Source organism: Tachysurus fulvidraco, chromosome 2 (assembly GCF_022655615.1).
Source record: "Tachysurus fulvidraco isolate hzauxx_2018 chromosome 2, HZAU_PFXX_2.0, whole genome shotgun sequence".
Classification (NCBI taxonomy): Eukaryota; Metazoa; Chordata; class Actinopteri; order Siluriformes; family Bagridae; genus Tachysurus; species Tachysurus fulvidraco.
Genome location: NC_062519.1, coordinates 42252982 through 42273037, shown reverse-complemented (window position 1 = coordinate 42273037; position 20056 = coordinate 42252982). Strand labels below are relative to the sequence as shown.

Sequence of the window (20056 nt, the reverse complement as noted above, 5' to 3'; positions counted from 1 at the left end):
TTCTTGACAAACATGATGAACAATAATCCTTTCTCCACTTATAGCAACACACACACACACACACACACACACACACACACACACACACACACACACACACACACACACACACACACACACACACAAAGCGCTAACAAACTTTCTGATGAGTAATAACAGTGTCGGCTGTAGAAAATCAAGGCCATTCAGACAGCGTGAGTGTGTGTGCGGCCGAAGCGGCTCTCCCGCAGGGTGGTAATGGAGGCCTGGGCCGAGAACCCGGAGCGAAGGACTTATTTCAGGCTCGGATCCCTGTCAGCTCGCCAAATTACAGCCGGACACCGGGGCCGTGCTGAGAGGTGCAGATTAATGCAAATAAAATTGCTACCTGTGTACAAATGAAGGGCTTCGCTTCAACCAGCTGCTTAGTGAAGCTGAAATAAAGTTTAAGAGCTTCGCTAAAGAAATGCGCTCTAAATGAAGCGAGTCAGGGATAAAAGATAAGTGGTAGGTGCATATACGTGTGAAGTAAATACCGTTCAATTTAAATCACAGCTATTTTTATTGCGAATAAAGAAACGTTCGAAAGGATATTACAAAGCAAAGCAAAGGGAGACATAAAATAGGGTTTGTGAGCTTATGACACGTGAGTCATTCGGTTTGCTATGTTTTTTAAAAAAAATAAATAATCAAAAATTGCACAAATCTGCAGTTTGACTCGACTTTTCATTCATTCATTCATTCACTCATTCATTCATTCATCTTCTACCGCTTATCCGAACTTCTCGGGTCACGGGGAGCCTGTGCCTATCTCAGGCGTCATCGGGCATCGAGGCAGGATACACCCTGGACGGAGTGCCAACCCATCGCAGGGCATTGACTTGACTTGACTTTTTGTATTTATTAACAAATAAATTGTACTTCTATCTTTTTGTAGTTACATTTAATGTTGGGGAACATCATAAAACAATCAGCTCTAAACTGTTGTTCCGTCACCAGCCTTTTTTTTTTACTAGGAAATTTTTTTTATAACTTTATTTCTTAAGTAGGGGGTCACGGTGGCTTAGTGGTTAGCACGTTCGCCTCACACCTCCAGGGTCGGGGGTTCGATTCCCACCTCCGCCTCGTGTGTGTGGAGTTTGCATGTTCTCCCCGTGCCTCGGGGGTTTCCTCCGGGTACTCCGGTTTCCTCCCCCGGTCCAAAGACATGCATGGTAGGTTGATTGGCATCTCTGGAAAATTGTCCGTAGTGTGTGAGTGTGTGAGTGAATGAGAGTGTGTGTGTGCCCTGTGATGGGTTGGCACTCCGTCCAGGGTGTATCCTGCCTCGATGCCCGATGACGCCTGAGATAGGCACAGGCTCCCCGTGACCCGAGAAGTTCGGATAAGCGGTAGAAGATGAGTGAGAGTGAGTGAGTATTTCTTAAGTAAAAATGTACTTATAAAATGTTACTCAGAAGTCTAAGAATTCGGACGCTGTCGTAACGCTTCAGGTGTTAAACAACACTCCTTTTATAAAGCGTCTCCTGACAGGACACGACTTCAGACGTACGATGATCTGATGCTGATTCTGCAGTAGTATCAGACCTGTAATTAACTTTGTACAGCAGACGGTATGTGTGGTGTCGTTCATCACCGGACGACAAGTTTAAGTTGGCTTTAGCGTGTGATCAGTGTACAGTGATGCAGGCATGAAGTGACAGCTTCTTACTCTCTTCTGAGCCTCCCGGGTGGCTGACAGCTCTGCCCGAAGCTCCCTGACCTTCCTCTCAGTCTCCTGCTCTTCTTCACTTCCTCTCTGTATGGAGCACAGTTCAGCACTGAGCTTCTCCACCTGCAGAACACACACACACACACACACACACACACACACACACACACACACACACACACACACACACACACACACACACACCCCACAGGACAGGACTTTACACATCTACTGTAATGATAACCTGGGTTTCTTTCTCATGTCGTGTCGTGTCGTGAATTTTTCAGCCTCACTGTTTCCTCAGGTTAGGGCTCGATGATATGGCCATAAAATGATCAGCATCACGGGTCACGATTCGCTTAACGTAAATAAATGACCATAAAAACTCACCGGAATCTTTGAATTTAAGATGTTGTACAGTACTCAACATTGAAAGTGACGTGACGTACGGCTAAGTACGGTGACCCAGACTCAGAATTTGTTCTCTGCATTTAAACCCATCCAAAGTGCACACACACACACACACACACACAGCAGTGAACACACACACACACAGCAGTGAACACACACACACACACACACACACAGCAGTAAACACACACACACACACACACACACCGTGAACACACACCCAGAGCAGTGGGCAGCCATTTATGCTGCGGCGTCCCGGGAGCAGTTGGGGGGTTCGGTGCCGTGCTCAAGGGCACCTCAGTCGTGGTATTGCCGGCCCGAGACTCGAACCCACAACCTTAGGGTTAGGAGTCAAACTTTCTAACCATTAGGTCACGATTTCCATTGTAAAATACCCAAATGTCCATTTTTGTAGCGGTTATACAGTATAAATAGTTTAAAATCCCCTACTGCATTGCCGGTTGTGTGCACAGACCAATATGGTGATCTGAAACTAGTCAAATTTGTTATTTTGGTGAATTAACCCATCGTCCCTTCCTCAGACCTTCATCCAGATTTCTGCTAAGCTGCTTTGTGCACCAAAAATACTAAATAACCTGAACTCAACACCTCAACTATTTCCACCAACACTGTAGGTCTGGAGCTCCACAGGGTCAACATTCATAGTCGGGCTGCTTTAAGGAAACTCGGTTCACTCGTATCGGTGTTCTCTGATTCAGTTCTTCTGTGTAGCGCGTTAATAATGTACAAGTGTCTCGAAGCAGCTTTACAGAATCGTAGAAACAGAATAAAAAAGTTATTATTTATTCCTGTAACATTTATCTCTAATAATCAGGCCTGAGGTGACGATGGTGAGGAAAAACTCCCTGAGATGATAAGAGGAAGAAACCTTGAGAGGAACCAGGATCAGAAGTGAACCTCATCCTCATTTAGGTGACACTGTACAGGAAATGATGTCAATGTAAATAATGTCCTTTCTATAACTGTTTATAATGCAGTGGAATTGTGTGACCAAGAGCTCCTGAGGAACTACCAGGTCAGAGTTCATTACTGAGTTCATTACAGTCTTGTATACATCATGATGGATCGTTCATCCCACCATCATGAACTGGCTGCAATAGGATTCCTTACACCAGCGGTCCCCAACATTTTTTTCGCCGCGGACCGGTCAATGTTTGATAATTTTACCGCGGCCCACTGGGGGTGGGTGGCGGCGGCTATACGATTAAATTAAAACGAATAATTTTAATGTAATTGTATTTAAACATGCCTTTTTAACTCACTACGACGCTAAACCGATGAGAACCCTGAGCTTGTTTCTTTACAACGAGACGGTTCCATCTGGGGTAACAGGAGACAATGACACCCGAAGTGTGTCGCTTATGTCCAGTTTATTCCGTTGTTTTGTTTCGGTTGCCATCACTGCAGAAATCCCCGCTTCACACAGATAGCATGTCGGACATGACGATAGGGATGTAAGTGCTGTGGTGACAATCTCAGGGTATTCCGCCATGACTTTAATCCAGAACACCGGCAGAGTTTCTAACTTTCTAACGACGTCTGTTTCGTGCTCATTTTTGCTAATTTGTGGGTTAAATTTGAGCAAACACAATATACACGTACACCAAGCACTGTTAAACATGACAAAGTACCGGTGAACAGAGAGAAGAGCGATACACACCTTCTCTCTCCACCAAAGCTACAACGCCACTGCCGCTCGCAGCCGCTCAGCTCCAGACGTCACCTAAACCCGGCCCGGTATCATGATATTTTGTGCATGCGCGGTATCGGTGCGGCTTTAGGTGACGTCTCTCAGCTCCCGGTTAACCTCTCGTCCATGGAAAGTCGCACAAACCCGAGAGAAATACACCACAGTAAATAAAATGGAAAAAATTTAATGTTCCTTGGGCGACCTGGTACCATTTGGTCCACGGACCGGTACCGGACCGCGGCACGGGGTTTGGGGACCACTGCCTCACACCATACTAATAAATGATTGCGTTTTAGAACCAGGTGTCATTGTCCCAATGTATCTTTGAACATATGAAGCTTCTAAATAAATAATTTAATAAATAACATCATAACATTAACTAGATTTGTAAACTTTGTCACGATAAACTTTGATGTTGGATTTGACAAAGCAAGTATTCACAAAGGCCTGTGTTTTTTGGAGGCGAGTGGACATAAGGATCAGTGTTACGTTTGGAGGCAATTGGACAGAAAGCTAGGGTGCCAAAACATTTGGAGGCGAGTGGAGACGAGCATGTGACGTCATCCGAATATACTCTTGAGTAAGTTCCCCACATTGGGCTGAGTGTTTTGATATGTCAAATGTCCATGTTGTGCTAATTTTTGATTGTCACGTGACATCATGTGACATCACCAGAATACACGTGAGGTAATTCCCCTCATTGTTCTGAGTGTTTTGATATATCACATGCCCCTGTTGTGCACATTTTTATTTTCACGTGAGGTCACTAGGATACACGTGAGGTAATTCCCCTCATTGTTCTGAGTGTTTTGATATGTCACGTGTCCATGTTGTAAAAAGTTTCTTGATCTTGCATTTTTGGGGGCGGGGCTACGGGACAACCGAAAGGCCAGTCGGTACACCAATGTAAACGTTTGTTCAGAGTCTCACCCTAAAGAAGATGGCCAACAAAAACAACTAACTTTTATAAACTCTGTGCCGCAGAGGATTGAGAAAAACGGAGGGAAAAAAAACACAAGGTGTCAATTTTAATACAATTATGGACTGCTACTTATAAACAGTGACCCTAGAGTCAGACTATCTGAGGGGTCCCGAGTCCCGAGCGTTACCTCGGATGCGTGCAGACGTTTAGATCCCAGCAGAGCTTCCTTCTCAGCCTCCACCTGGACCAGACGTGTTCTCGCCTCACGCAGCTACGTGACAGAAAAACGTTAAAGAAGACGTTCGGCGCTCATATAAAATGTCTTTACAATCATCTCACTCATCTCTCACTCATCTTCTACCGCTTATCCGAACTTCTCGGGTCACGGGGAGCCTGTGCCTATCTCAGGCGTCATCGGGCATCGAGGCAGGATACACCCTGTACGGAGTGCCAACCCATCACAGGGCACACACACACTCTCATTCACTCACACACTCACACACTACGGACAATTTCCCAGAGATGCCAATCAACCTACCATGGATGTCTTTGGACCGGGGGAGGAAACCGGAGTACCCGGAGGAAACCCCCGAGGCACGGGGAGAACATGCAAACTCCCCACACACAAGGCGGAGGTGGGAATCGAACCCCCGACCCTGGAGGTGTGAGGCGAACATGCTAAACACTAACACACCGTGTAATTGGAGTAAATCAGGAAATTCCCACATCTAGAACAAACTGACCATGATTATAAAATCGATTGAGAGCAAGATCTTGCCTCTTACCCCAGTCTGACTGCTAATGTAGCTAATGTGTTAGCGTACAGACACAGAAGAGATCCCTCATGGATGGTATTTACTTTCATTGAAGTCGTTGTTTTCTCTGTAAGCAACACTAATATAATCCTATTTAAACCTCTGGTTTTTTTTCTACTTTTGATCGGGTATCATAGCCGCACTCCTACACACACACACGCTCGACGATAATGTATCACATTCCAACTACTAAAGTAAAAACGGAAAAAAGTATGAGCACACGGTCGTCTTTTTAAACGCGACCTCGATCGGCCGAGCTGTAAAACATCTCGCAATAAGAACAGAATCCGATCTTAGCGTCTGAGCTGACACGTGGACGCTATTAATCAGGACTTTTACACAAAAGATTTTTTTCAGACAGATGATTGTAAAGACGGGGGTCACGGTGGCTTAGTGGTTAGCACGTTTGCCTCACACCTTCAGGGTCGGGGTTCGATTCCCGCCTCCGCCTTGTGTGTGTGGAGTTTGCATGTTCTCCCCGTGCCTCGGGGGTTTCCTCCGGGTACTCCGGTTTCCTCCCCCGGTCCAAAGACATGCATGGTAGGTTGATTGGCATCTCTGGAAAATTGTCCATAGTGTGTGTGTGTGTGAGTGAGTGAGAGTGTGTGTGTGCCCTGTGATGGGTGGGCACTCTGTCCAGGGTGTATCCTGCCTCGATGCCCGATGACGCCTGAGATAGGCACAGGCTCCCCGTGACCCAAGAAGTTCGGATAAGCGGTAGAAGATGAATGAATGAATGAATCTCTGTGACCAGAAGCACGTGCACCTCTGACCATCAAACCCAAATGTGGTTCGTCCTTAAACTGTTGTCACAAAATGAGAAGTACACAATTGTAAAGAACGTCTTTGTATGAATGATCTAAACCCTGTTCCAGCATGACACAAAGCGCAGAGCTCCAGAACACACAGTGTGAAGTTTAATGCTGGAGTGTAAGATCTCACGTGTCCTGCACGGTGCCCTGAACCCAATGAACAGGAGAACTGAGACTGGAATCTCCTCTACATCTCAACATCTAATGGAAAGCCTTCACAGAAGAGTGGAGCTCATTAGAACGGCAAAAGAGGAATACGTCTGGAAATGGGACCTTCTGAACGTTCACCTTCAGGTGTAACAAGGTGTCCGAAAAGTCTCCATGAACACTGTTTAGTCAAATGAGAACAGAGTCATGAGAACAGAGATGGGGGACTTGAGTCATAGGACTTGACTCGAGTCAGACTTAAGTGACTTGAGACTTACTTGTCACTTACATGTGTGACTTACTCCCACTTCTGCGTGTGAACGATTTCGATACGTCTTTCTTTTGTCAGAGGCATTCTTAAATACTATATAAAAATGTTTGACATACACGATACATCATAATGACATCATAATGACATAATGACATCGAGTATGAACAATTTTGTGACTGATCATGTTCAGCTTTCAGGACAGACTGTATAAATATTATTATGCTTCAAAAGCAGCAATCATTCCTCCTTCTCCATTCTGTCTGGTTATTTATATGTATTATGTGGACAAAATGGAAAAAAGAGAGAGCGAGAGAGAGAGGGAGAGAGAGAGAGGGAGAGAGAGAGGGAGAGGAAGACAGAGAGAAAGCACAAGAGAGAGGGGGGGAGAGAGAGACAAGGAGAAATAGAGAGACAGAGAGAGGGAAAGGGAGAGAGAGAGAGAGAGAGAGAGAGAGAGAGAGAGAGAGAGACGATAGAAGAGATAAGGGAAAGGGAATAAAGAGAGATCGAGGGAGAGAGAGGAAGATAGAGGTAGAAGGAGGACAGAGAGAAATATATATATATATAATATATATATATATATTTACAAATATATATACATATATATACCTATTATATTTAAATTTATAATAATTTATATATATATAAATATCCATATAGAATATATATATATATATATATATAGATATATATATATATAATACATTATAAATATATAAACATATATAACATATATTTAAATTTATAAATATATATATATATATATATTATATATATATATACAATATATATCTACTAAACATTTATATATAAATATAAATATAACTTTTAATAATATATATATATATATATATATATATATATATATATATATACAGTTTTATTCTTATATATATATATATCTATATATACATTATATATATATATATACTTATATTTTTAGATTTATCTATAATTAAGATATATATATATATATATATATATATCTATATATAATTGTATAGAGATATCTATATCTTATATATATTATCTATATATATATATTATATATATATATACAATTTATAATATATATATATATATTTTTTTTATATATATATCTATATATATTTATCTATATATATATATATATATATATATAAATATATATATATATATATATATAAACTTTTATATATAAATATAAATATAACTTATATATATATTATATATATATATATCTCTATATTGATATCTCATCTATATCTATATCTATATCTCTTCCTTTTTCCATATATTTTTTTTTTTTTTTCTTTTTCTTCTCTTCATCCTCTCTCTACTATCTTCTCTCTATCTCTCCTCTCTATCTATCTCTCTCTCATTATCGATCTTTCTTCAGGCTGAAGACTCACAGCCTTAATGAGAAATGGACAGGTCATGTCTGAGCTGAATTACTTTTCAGTCTCCTTCAGCACGCCGCTCCCTTTCTCTCTCCTGACTCGAGTCTGCCATGACGCCTAGCGACAGGTGACACGGCTGTTTCCTGATAGACCTCGGCGAGCCAGCCTCTGATTGGTCAGCAGTTTTTGTTGTGGTTTTTTTTTCTTCCTCTCAGGAAGGGAGGGTTGTAATATTCTCTGAGCTGCAGTGAAGCGAATCTTCTCGGTCTCCGGCTCCAGGCCCGAGGCACGGTCTTGTTTGTTTATGCATCAGACTGCTGACTGCTCACGGCTGAATATTTTAGACGTACGTGCAAAATGACTCTTAATTCACAGGAGAGCTACTTGTATGTTCACTGGTCTGTAAATGTGTCTGGGAGACAAAGGACTCGACAGACGTGCTGCCTGCTCATACATTTCCTTGCCGGTGCAGGCGTAATCCAGCTTTCCGGAACCTCCTGACACGTGTCAGAGTAAACGGTCAGCCAGGTAGAGCGACGGAGAGCGAGGGAGACTAGAAAAGGGCACAAACAACCAACCTGGCAACCGTATATAATGACATCATTTAGAATTGCTACACGATACAGTCCTATTTACATTAGGGATGTAAGCCAAAGTGAATATCAATCTATTATATGGACACGAGACACAGATGATATTTACTATCCAGTGTCACCTAAATGAGGATGAGGTTCACTTCTGTGTCTGGTTCCTCTCAAGGTTTCTTCCTCATATCATCTCAGGGAGGTTTTCCTCACCATCATCACCTCAGGGTTGATCGTTATGGACAAATAGTAGAGATAAATAATAACTTAAGTTGGAGGCACGGTGGCTTAGTGGTTAGCACGTTCTCCTCACACCTCCAGGGTCGGGGGTTCGATTCCCGCCTCCGCCTCGTGTGTGTGGAGTTTGCATGTTCTCCCCATGCCTCAGGGGTTTCCTCCGGGTACTCCGGTTTCCTCCCTCAGTCCAAAGACATGCATGGTAGGTTGATTGGCATCTCTGGAAAATTGTCCGTAGTGTGTGAGTGTGTGTGAATGAGAGTGTGTGTGCCCTGTGATGGGTTGGCACTCCGTCCAGGGTGTATCCTGCCTCGATGCCCGATGACGCCTGAGATAGGCACAGGCTCCCAGTGACCCGAGAAGTTCGGATAAGCGGTAGAAAATGAACGAATGAATAACTTAAGTTTAAACGTTATCATTTTTATTCTGGTTCTATACTTCTGTAAAGTATAAACTGAAGTGAACTGAATCGGATTGGATCAGTTAACAGGAAGCTACAGCATTCATTCATCCTTAGTATCTGCCTGGTCAGGATTAGTTTAAATTACGCTACTAGTTTGCTTAGACTAAAATGTGGGGAAATGGGAACGAACCAAATTAGTCAGGGACAAAAACAAGTGATTCGATTAAAAAAAAAAACAGCCATGACACGTCATGTCGTTGAGAGATGAACTGGAGCGATGTAGCTGAGATTGACTAACTGTCAGATCCGAGAGACAGACTGACACACTCACACACACACACACACACACACACACACACACACACACACACACACACACACACACACACACACACCATGCTGACATGACAGAAATAAAGAAAAAAAAATCATGGAAGCATTTTAAGCCACGCCCAATTTCAATAATACAGTTACAGATAATTGGATCACTAAAAGATCTTGACATTGTGTTACACCTCTGTCACATCACATCACTTCGGTTCATCATGCACTCGTATATCACGCTAAACCTGGAAGCATGTTAATGACACGCTAACTTCTCGTACGCGATCTAAATTCACGTCCGTAACGAAGAGATAGAGACCTAACGTGAAGAAGCGTCACATTACATTTCACATTTCACATGAAAATAACGAAGGTTAGAGCATAATGAGCATCGGGCCCAGACCTCGGTGAGACGGCCGTGTGAGCGTCATCTCCATATCGATCGTGATAATGATCACTGCGATTACAGTGAAAATGGTGAGAGCTCATTAAAAAAAGAGAAAGCTATTAAAGCTACACATATACGACGAAGACGCGTAAAATTGCATACTCGGAAATCTGTGTGTGTGTGTGTGTGTGTGTGTGTGTGAGAGAGAGATTAAGAAGGCCTGAGCAGCCTGGGCCTGGTAGTGATCATCTTACCTGACCCTGCAGCTCTTGAGCGTTCCTCGTCGTGCTCTGGAGCTCGGTGCTGAGCTGCTGGAGGCGGTTGTGTCCTCTCTGCAGCTCCTGCTGCTTCTCCAGCAGCTCCCTCTGCAGCTCCCACAGCCTCTGCTCCTGGACGTCCAGCTATTGAACGGTAAAAGGAGGCAGGGCGCAGAGGAAGAGAAAAATCAATCCACTACAAAGAGCCTCGCCTCTTCCGAAACCCTCCATGGATGCTATCCTTACGCACAAAAGACACCGAGCCTTCCTCTGTCCCTCATGCATAATGTCCTGATTTTTCCCCAAATCAATCCTCCGTAACCGAACGTGAACCGTGTGTTGTGCACAAATCGTTTGTAAAAAAGTAAACGCTTTACAGTCGACCGCAACAATGTGAGAATCTGAACACGATTACAGTAGGAAACAAAAAACGGTACGAAATTCTGCAAAACAATTCGGTGATAAAGTCATTGTTCGGATGAGGAAAGTTTAGTAAAGGCCCACAGAGTTGCATCGCAAAATAAATAATTAATCTTGTAATTAACACAACACTGTCACCAGACAGAGAGGGAGAGAGAGAGGGAGGGAGGGAGGGAGGGAGAAGAGGAGAGGAGGGGGACGATACAGACAGAGGAAAGAAGGAAAGAAAGAAAGAAGGAAGGAAGGAAGATGTCCACAGATGAACCGGTCCAGTCGAGCATGATGGCAGATTGCTCTTTTGCTCCGAGACCAAATGTAAAAACGGAGGCCCCGTGACGATCCGGCCGGAGGATCGATTAATCAGCCGTGTTCATTAGAGGCCCTGGAGTAATCCACCAGATTCACCTCCACCTCCTACCTCCAGCACGCCTTCTTCACCTTCTCCTCCACTGACTGCGCTCTTCTGAGGACGAGTGCGGCAAAAAGCGCCGTCTCTTTCCCAGGCTCCCCTTTTTGACTTCCCACTCAAATTCCTGAAGGATTTGAGAATTCAAAAAATCTGAAGGAAAGAAGAATCTTTTTACGTGGTTAATCCTATAAAAAAAAAAAAAGCCCCGTCTCATCCCTACGCGCCGGCGTTCGGTGTGTGATGCGAGCCGATAACCCGGCTCTTTCTTTCTTTGCCTTACAATCGCTCGCTCGCTCTCTCCGTTCTCCCCTCCTAAACTGATCAATACTTCATTTAAATCGTGACATTAGCACACTACAAGTAGGGGAAAAAACACGGAAAGAGGAGCAAAATGTCTCGTCTGGCGGTGAACGGAAGAAAGACGAAAGGGATTCGTTTATGGTGACGAGTGAGAATACCGTTTTTGTTTTGTTCGGACTTAAAAGCGAACGGTGAAACGGATGCGAAAGCGTTCGGCGTGGTTTTGATTGGAACTCCCCAGCCGCTCCCTGATCAATACTGCATTTGGATCATGATGGAGAGTCGACGTCGCACCATCACCCTGAAGTGGAAATGAAATGCAAACACAGAAACGCCACCGCTGTAATCGACGGCGGTTCGGACGTTTACGGACACCCTATTAAACCTGAGCGAAAGACAGGGCGCTTACGCGGACCCTCGTGTTTGTCTTGGCATTTCAGAGCATAATTGCGCAATATAAATGCCCCCTCACGCATTCATTTATGCATGCGATTTCCAACAAGCTCAATCAATACAGTAAGATGCACGACGCAAATAGCGTTTGTGCTCGTGTCCGTGCTCGGCGAGACAGGCGCGACGAAGGAGAGAAGAAAATGACGCTTGTTTCTACTTTTTTGTGTTAGTGATACAGAATGAACAGAGATCGTTAGAGCAGTAGAGTGAGTTTACCTGAGCACTCTGGGAATCGCGGGCCTGATGAGACAGGAGCAGATCTCGCTGGAGCTTCCGGATGCACGAGTCACGATGTGTCAACTGCGAGGTTTTTCCCATGGCAAAAAAAAAAAAACATAGAGAAATGAAGAAAAGAAAAGAAAAGTTGGAGAGAAAACAAGAGAAGTGAAAGAAAAGATAAGAGAGGAATAAAGCCAAGTACTAATGAATACCTGCCGAATTCCCGAGCAAACAGCAATTAAGTGGCCAAATCTTGTTATTGATTAGTTATTGATCATTGTGTGTGTGTGTGTGTGTGTGTGTGTGTGTGTGTGTGTGTGTGTGTAGATGGGGGGATGGACAGGACAGGACAGGACAGGACAGGACAGGACCCTCTTTAGTGTTACAGAAAGACTGATTATCTTATTGATGAGTTTTAAGGGTTGATGTAAGTTTTTGAGCATTGACATTATACCGTTCTGTATTTCCTCTGAGTCACAGTGAAGAAATCTGAGATAATGACACAAAACACACTGAAGTTGGAGGTCATTCTGCAGGATTATTCCCTGTGGTAACTATAGAGAGACTGTAATGTACTCAGAGACGGAACATCTCATCTTCAAAAGGTCCTCAACTAAAGCAGGTCTAGTTAACTCCTGATTTATTGTCACTCTATAAGTGTGCAAAGTCTATCTATCTATCTATCTATCTATCTATCTATCTATCTATCTATCTATCTATCTATCTATCTATCTAAGATATAAGATTATCTATCTATCTATCTAAGATATAAGATTATCTATCTATCTATCTATCTATCTATCTATCTATCTATCTATCTATCTATCTATCTATCTATCTATCTATCTATCTATCTATCCATCCACACACCTATCTGGCTTTCTATCCATCCAGTCATCCATCAATCCCCCTCTTCATCCAACCACCTGTCCATCCAGCTATCTATATATCTATTTATTCACTCACCTGCACATCTAACTATCTGTCCACCTGTCCACCTGTCCACCGGTCCACCCACCCACCCATCCATCCATCCATCTATCTATCTATCTATCTATCTATCTATCTATCTATCTATCTATCTATCTATCTATCTATCCATCCATCCATCCATCCATCCATCCATCCATCCATCCATCCATCCATCCATCCATCCATCCATCCATCCATCTATCTATCTATCTATCTATCTATCTATCTATCTATCTATCTACAGTATCCACCCACCCACCCACCCACCATTCACCCACCTAGTCAAGCCAGTGTCAGTGTCACTTGAAAGTTTGTGAACACTTTAGAAATTTCTAGATTTCTGCATAAATTTGACCCAAAACATGATCAGATTTTCACACAAGTCCCAAAAGCAGACAAGTTGAACACAATCAAACAGATCAGACAAATATATTATACTTTTTTTTTCAGGAAAATGTTCCAATATTATATTTCTGTCAGAGGCAAAAAAATGTGAAGGTCTAGATTTAGTATTTAATTTCAAGGTCAAAATTCAAGTCCATCTGATTTCAGTCAATGAGACGACAATCAGGTCTCCATTCGATGAAGGTCCTATTTTATTTAAAGAACAGAGTTATATCAAGGTCTGATGTTCATGACGTGTGTTTGTGGAAACGTGGATTATTGCAAAAACGATGGAGATTTCTGAGGACTTCGGAAAAAAGTGCTCAACAGGCTGGAAAAGGTTACAAAATCCTCTCTTAAGGGTTTGGACTCGTCGTCATATAGATTCTGTAGAAACAGAAGAAAGACCTTTGGTACGTCCCCAGAAGTGTTTAACCAACCGAGATCACTCCAAATGTTAGACATGTAACAGTCTGTTGGGTCGGAAAGGAATACAGAGTAACTTCTAAGCAACTACTCTCCAAAAAGAACATGAAGGTTGCTGAAGATCATGTGGACAAGACAGAGGACTTTTGGAAAAATAATTTGTGACCAAAATAAAACTTTTTGTTTTAAAATCAGAAGCATCATTTTTGGACAAAGGAAAATGCTGAATTCCATCATGAGAACATCATACCGTCTGTGAAACATGGTGGTGACAGTATCATGCTTTGGGCCTGTATTGCTGCATCTGGACCAGGAGCATGCCATCATTGATGGAACAATGAATTCAGAATTATCCCAGTGGTCTCTAAATGAAAATATCAGAACATCTGGCCTTGAACTGAATCTCAAAAGAAAATGGGTCATACACCAAGACAACGATCACAAGCACCAAGTCTATGTACCAAAGAATGATTAAGGAGGAACAAAGATATTGTTTTAGAATGACCAAGTCAATGTCCTGACTTTAGTCCAACAGAAATGTTGTGGAATGATACGAAGCAGTCAGTTCTTGTGAGGACACCCAGTAAAATCCCAGTTCAGTCAGGACCACTTCGTCAAAGAAGGTTATTGTGAGCATACAGTTAGTCTTGGCGGGATGGTTCTGTTCTGGGAGAATTTTTTGCACGCGCCTGTCCGGATGGGGTGGGGAGGCAGCGCTGGGGAATGAAAGACCCCCAAAACAAACCATATGCCAACATAACTGATGCGTGGCGCCGTAGGACCGCAAAATGCGATCAGGGGCGTCTCCCGGCCGAGCAAGGCGGCATGGCTGAGTCGGTGCTAGGCGTGGGTCGAGGGGAGAGGGAGAGTAGGTGCCCCTGCCTCGCGATAGACAACAGAGTTGATGTCCACTAAGCTAGTGGAGACGGCGGTCGAGGCATCGCCCTGGGCTGGCTTGCAGCGTGGTCGCAACGAACTTGTTGCTAAACCACACGCCCCTGCCACACGATATGACAACAGCGCAGAGAGCGGAGAGCTTTTGCCGATGCCAGAGATGCCAATCAACCTACCATGCATGTCTTTGGACCGGTGGAGGAAACCGGAGTACCCGGAGGAAACTCCCGAGGCACGGGGAGAAAACGCAAACTCCACACATACGAGGCGGAGGCGGGAATCGAACCCCCAACCCTGGAGGTGTGAGGCGAACGTGCTAACCACTAAGCCACCGTGCCCCCCTGTTGGATCGCGGCAGCGGCAATGCGTAGGAGCGGCTCGAAGGCGAGGATTTTAAGGAGAGGGGAAATTACGGAAGTCGTGCCGGATTGGTGCGCCTCGTGGACAGCTGATTAGCAGCTGATGCAGCTTACTACGTGGCCTGTCTGAACTAATGCCATGCTTGATTGTTGAGGAACGGAATAAATTTCTTCTAGTCTGTTGTACAGAACTGATCAAAAGTTACTGGACACTTTACTTACAGTTTATTGCTGCACAAAAAGTCAACAGATACTAAAAGCAAAAGTCCATACTTCTGCAAGTTAGAGATCTGTAATGCTGGACCATTTTAGTATAAGTATAAAAAACACGTGTCTCATTTGTTAGATTGTGTTCATTATGTTAACGTTTAGGATTTGTTTAAAAATCTGAAGCTGTTTTGGGTCACATTTATGCAGAAATATAGGAATTTATAAAGGGTTCACAAACTTTCGAGCGACAGTGTTTAACCACCCATCTGTCCATCCACCTCTTTATCCACTCACCCATCCATCAATCCAACCTCTGTCCAGCCACCGCTTCATCCACCCACCCGTCCATACACCTCTTAATGCACCCACCTCTTTATTTATCTATCCACCTGTCCATCTACGTATCCATCTAACCAATCCTACATTCACCCATCTTCCTACCCATCCATCCACCCACTTGTCTATCCATCCTCTGGTCCTTCCATCTATCAATCAACAAGATGACCAATTAACATAAATTATAATCAAACTGAACTTTATTCAAGTTTATTTGTATAGCGCTTTTTACAATAGACATTGTCTCAAAGCAGCTTTACAGAACATAAACACAGAGCAGAAGGTAAACATAATTAATGATAAAGGAAATAACGAATAATAAAAGAAATAAGAATTTTATTAGAACTTTATTCCTAATTAGTGACAAATGTCCCTGAAAAGGTGCATGTAACTCTGGAGTACTCTACTGAATTCTACTAATACTTAATAATAGAGAAGCGAATGAGGATCTCATGCTATTTGGGTAAAACACCGACAGACACCGACACAAAGCCTATCTGAGAGAGTCATTTGGACTGTGATGCGTAAATAGTCTTATGTGCTACTAAATGTCTCATGCTAGCTTAGGGCGCTTTCATGCTCGGCTCGAATACTGGAGCTTTATGACATTAGGCCTTTAGTGAAATTTGGTACCATAATAATGATATTTCCATTTATCTAAAAGGCGACGTCTGTTCTGCTGATTGTGAAACTTGAAACAGGAAATGAACCAGCAAATTTAGCAAACACATTATCTGCTGATTAGCCCTGAAAGCAGATAGCACCTGAGATTAGGTAGACTTTAGGTGGACTAGCCTTGCGTGTGTGTGTGTGTGTGTGTGTGTGTGTGTGTGTGTGTGTGTGTGTGTGTGTGTACCTCACTCTTCAACAGTTCTAATCCTCTTTCTGCTGCATGATCGCCAGACATCTAAAAAGCAACAAAGTCAGTCAGGAAAACATCATGAAGAACAAAGCGCTATGAAGTGCAGAGTCCAGAGAATGTGTAGATCGTGTAATCAGCAGAAATCTCGTCGCACCGCATGCGATTTATGAATGAAGTGTGATAAATGAAGCCCGATGTTTGGAATCGTAAAGGTGTAAGCGATTAAAGACAGTTTACTTCACGGGACAGGAAATAAATCATTTTAGGCTGGTCAGGAAGTGTACAGCAGACTGGATCTTTACCAAACAAAGTTTCTGAGCTTCTTAAAAGCTTTCAGTGGATTTGTAGAAGATGAAAACCTTTTATTTAAAATGTTTTGCCTCACACTCAAGTTTCATGTGCTGGAGATATTCAGAATTCCTTCATTGTGTGCCCTGAGAGTTAAAAGTCCATTAGCACGAGTGCAGAGGCCACCCGGTCCCTACGCCATGCTCGCGGCCCTGCGTTAACATCTTTGGAGAACCGTTAGGTAACGCTGATTGCTTTTTTGCCTCGTTCACTATGTGCAGCCGTAGCCTCGGTCTCAAGAACGTCCGAAAAGCACACAATCAGGAGGTGAGCCTGCAGCACAGCACTCCGGTTGAGATGAGGAAAGCGTGTTAAAAACAAAGATTGTGGAAAGAGTCGGTAGACAGAAGTGTCTGATAACATGACGAGACTGTGATGCTCGCTAGCAACATGGATGCTAATGTGAAAATTTTCCAAACAGATCAAGCTCAAGCAGATTGTGTGTGCGGTGTTCGTGCTTCGTGCTTTTCGCTCCGTGTTTTTGAAAAGCAATGCGTATATTCCCAGAACGGTGGATGTGATAATGAAAGGTGTGATGGGGAAAAATACGGGGGGCGCAGTGAGGCGATTGCTCATTCCGAGCAGCTTCAAACAGCCTCGCCTCATCAGAAGGACACCTTTAATATTCTGGCTTTTCACGTCACTCCTGGATAAATCCCTAGCAACCACCATGGCAACACACACCGTCTCCGACGTGAAGTGCATGGCAAGATCCACCCACCATTAGAAAATGGACAAAAGTAAAAGGGGAAGAGAGAGAGAGGGAGAAAGAGAGAGAGAGAGAGAGAGAGAGAGAGAGAGTATAAAAGTATAGCATATAAATGTGACTAATAATTTAAATAAATAAATAAATAAATAAAGTTAAAGTAATGCATTTGTGCATATAGAAAAAAAGAAAAAAAGAAATAAAGAATGAAAGATCATGCGATAGTCAAAACACAGCTAAACGTGATGTCCGATTCCGGATGTTGACCTTTTCTCTAGATCGCTAAAGACAAAAGTCCTGCCGAATAGACGTCGCATTTTTTTAACTCTCTGTATAAATCCATACGAGAGTTATAAAAGTAAAGACCCCTATTTGAGCCCTGGAAACTTGTGCATTTCACCCCTTTGCATCTGCTTTCCTAGTCCTGGGGACTGTGGCTGAAAAAGCTGATGAGTTCAGTCAAACTTCATTAAGTTTATAGCTGAGGCCCAGTATTCCCTGGTGGCAGGACTTGTGGGAATGAGCGCATCGCCTGGCAGACTGCACTATACTTCTCTATCTCACAGGTGGTGGTGGGGAAATAGAGGGGGGCTCCATCTTTGTCACTACTCCCCCTTCCCTATGTCCATAGCTCTCGCTGTCTCTCTTCTCCCACTCTGTCTCTTTTTTCCCCCCTCGTGAGTATCGACGGGCCGAAGGGTCTCCGGTCTGTTCATCATTTTGCGATTGAGCCGCAATAAATCCAGGGGAAATACATTTATGAATGCATTCATGTGGCTGGGAAATCCATCTTGGGCTGCCGTCACATGCAAAAAAAAAAAAAAAAAAAAATGGGGGGAGGGCTGAGGAAGGTTAGGTCCGGGGCTGCGGTCGGCCATTTTCTCCCTCCGTGGCCATTTTCAGAAGCTCTGTCGTAATCTCATTAAGGCTCGACATGCTAAGAGACGACTGTTTACTCCTTTTGGAAATTTGAAAGATCATCACATGACATGAGCAGTTGCTTTTGGTTCCTCCATGTTTATGTGACCAGAATGACTGGAGAAACCAAAAATCACAAACGAAATAAAAAACAACGAGTGTCTGATGTCTGGAGCCTAAAGACGCTAAGTTTCTTCTGTGGTGACGCTCTGTCAGGTTTCCCTGAAGGAGCGTGTAGAATACAGCATAATTGTTGTCAGGTCAGGTGACTGGTTCGGACGATTCAAAACAATCCGCTCGGGCTGCTTTCGGCTCGTTGTTCTGCTGCCCGATGTGACGTGCTGGCCAAAGGGTTTCAAAGCGTTTGGTCAAATCTGAGCAGCTCATACAGACCAGAGCCTCAGAATTCATCCTGCTTCTGTCAGCAGTCACGTCATCAATAAACACTATATATATATTATTCTTGTTTAAGTTGATCTTTTGTTCCAGATCTGTATGGGGTTGTTGTTTGTAGATGATTTTTCATCTTAAAAAAAAAAACTTACCGTTTACATCTTGTGTGACCACCAGTGTTGGGACAGTAACTAATACGCATTAAATAAAGTAACACCGTTAGCGTTACCATACCGTGCGTTTGTCCCTTACTTTTATAAATGCACACATTTAGACTGAAGTGTAACCTACAGACTGACCTGTTTACAGCAGTGACACAGTGTAGGATTGGTGGATGTCAACCTGTAAACACCATGACGCTACACTGTGGGGGGGGTGTCTGTGTGGGCGTGTTTGTGTGTGGGCGTGTTTGTGTGTGGGCGTGTTTGTGTGTGGGCGTGTGTCTGTGTGGGCATGTTTCTGTGTGGGCGTGTTTCTGTGTGGGCGTGTGTCTGTGTGGGCGTGTTTCTGTGTGGGCGTGTTTCTGTGTGGGCGTGTTTGTGTGTGGGGGTGTTTGTGTGCGGGCGTGTTTGTATGCGGGCGTGTGTCTGTGTGGGCGTGTTTCTGTGTGGGCGTGTTTCTGTGTGGGCGTGTTTCTGTGTGGGCGTGTTTGTGTGTGGGGGTGTTTGTGTGTGGGGGTGTTTGTGTGCGGGCGTGTTTGTATGCGGGCGTGTGTCTGTGTGGGCGTGTTTCTGTGTGGGCGTGTTTCTGTGTGGGCGTGTGTCTGTGTGGGCGTGTTTCTGTATGGGCGTGTGTCTGTGTGGGCGTGTTTCTGTGTGGGCGTGTGTGTGTGGGCGTGTGTCTGTGTGGGCGTGTTTCTGTGTGGGCGTGTGTCTGTGTGGGCGTGTTTCTGTATGGGCGTGTGTCTGTGTGGGCGTGTTTCTGTGTGGGCGTGTGTGTGTGGGCGTGTGTCTGTGTGGGCGTGTTTCTGTATGGGCGTGTGTCTGTGTGGGCGTGTTTCTGTGTGGTCGTGTGTCTGTGTGGGCGTGTTTCTGTGTGGGCGTGTGTCTGTGTGGGCGTGTTTCTGTGTGGGCGTGTGTCTGTGCGGGCGTGTTTC

General features: G+C 43.8%; 1 protein-coding gene across 1 annotated transcript in view; it reads right to left on the bottom strand.

Annotated features, from left to right (window-relative positions):
• Window positions 1-20056, bottom strand: part of LOC113663266 (trichohyalin) — a 199365-nt gene that overhangs the window by 84506 nt on the left and 94803 nt on the right. Inside the window, exons 8-12 of the mRNA XM_047810246.1 lie at window positions 16590-16640; window positions 12150-12233; window positions 10349-10495; window positions 4922-5005; window positions 1691-1813 (exon numbers count right to left, since the gene is read on the bottom strand). Of these exons, the coding sequence (XP_047666202.1) occupies window positions 1691-1813; window positions 4922-5005; window positions 10349-10495; window positions 12150-12233; window positions 16590-16640 (489 nt within the window). The remainder of the gene's footprint in view (window positions 1-1690; window positions 1814-4921; window positions 5006-10348; window positions 10496-12149; window positions 12234-16589; window positions 16641-20056) is intronic.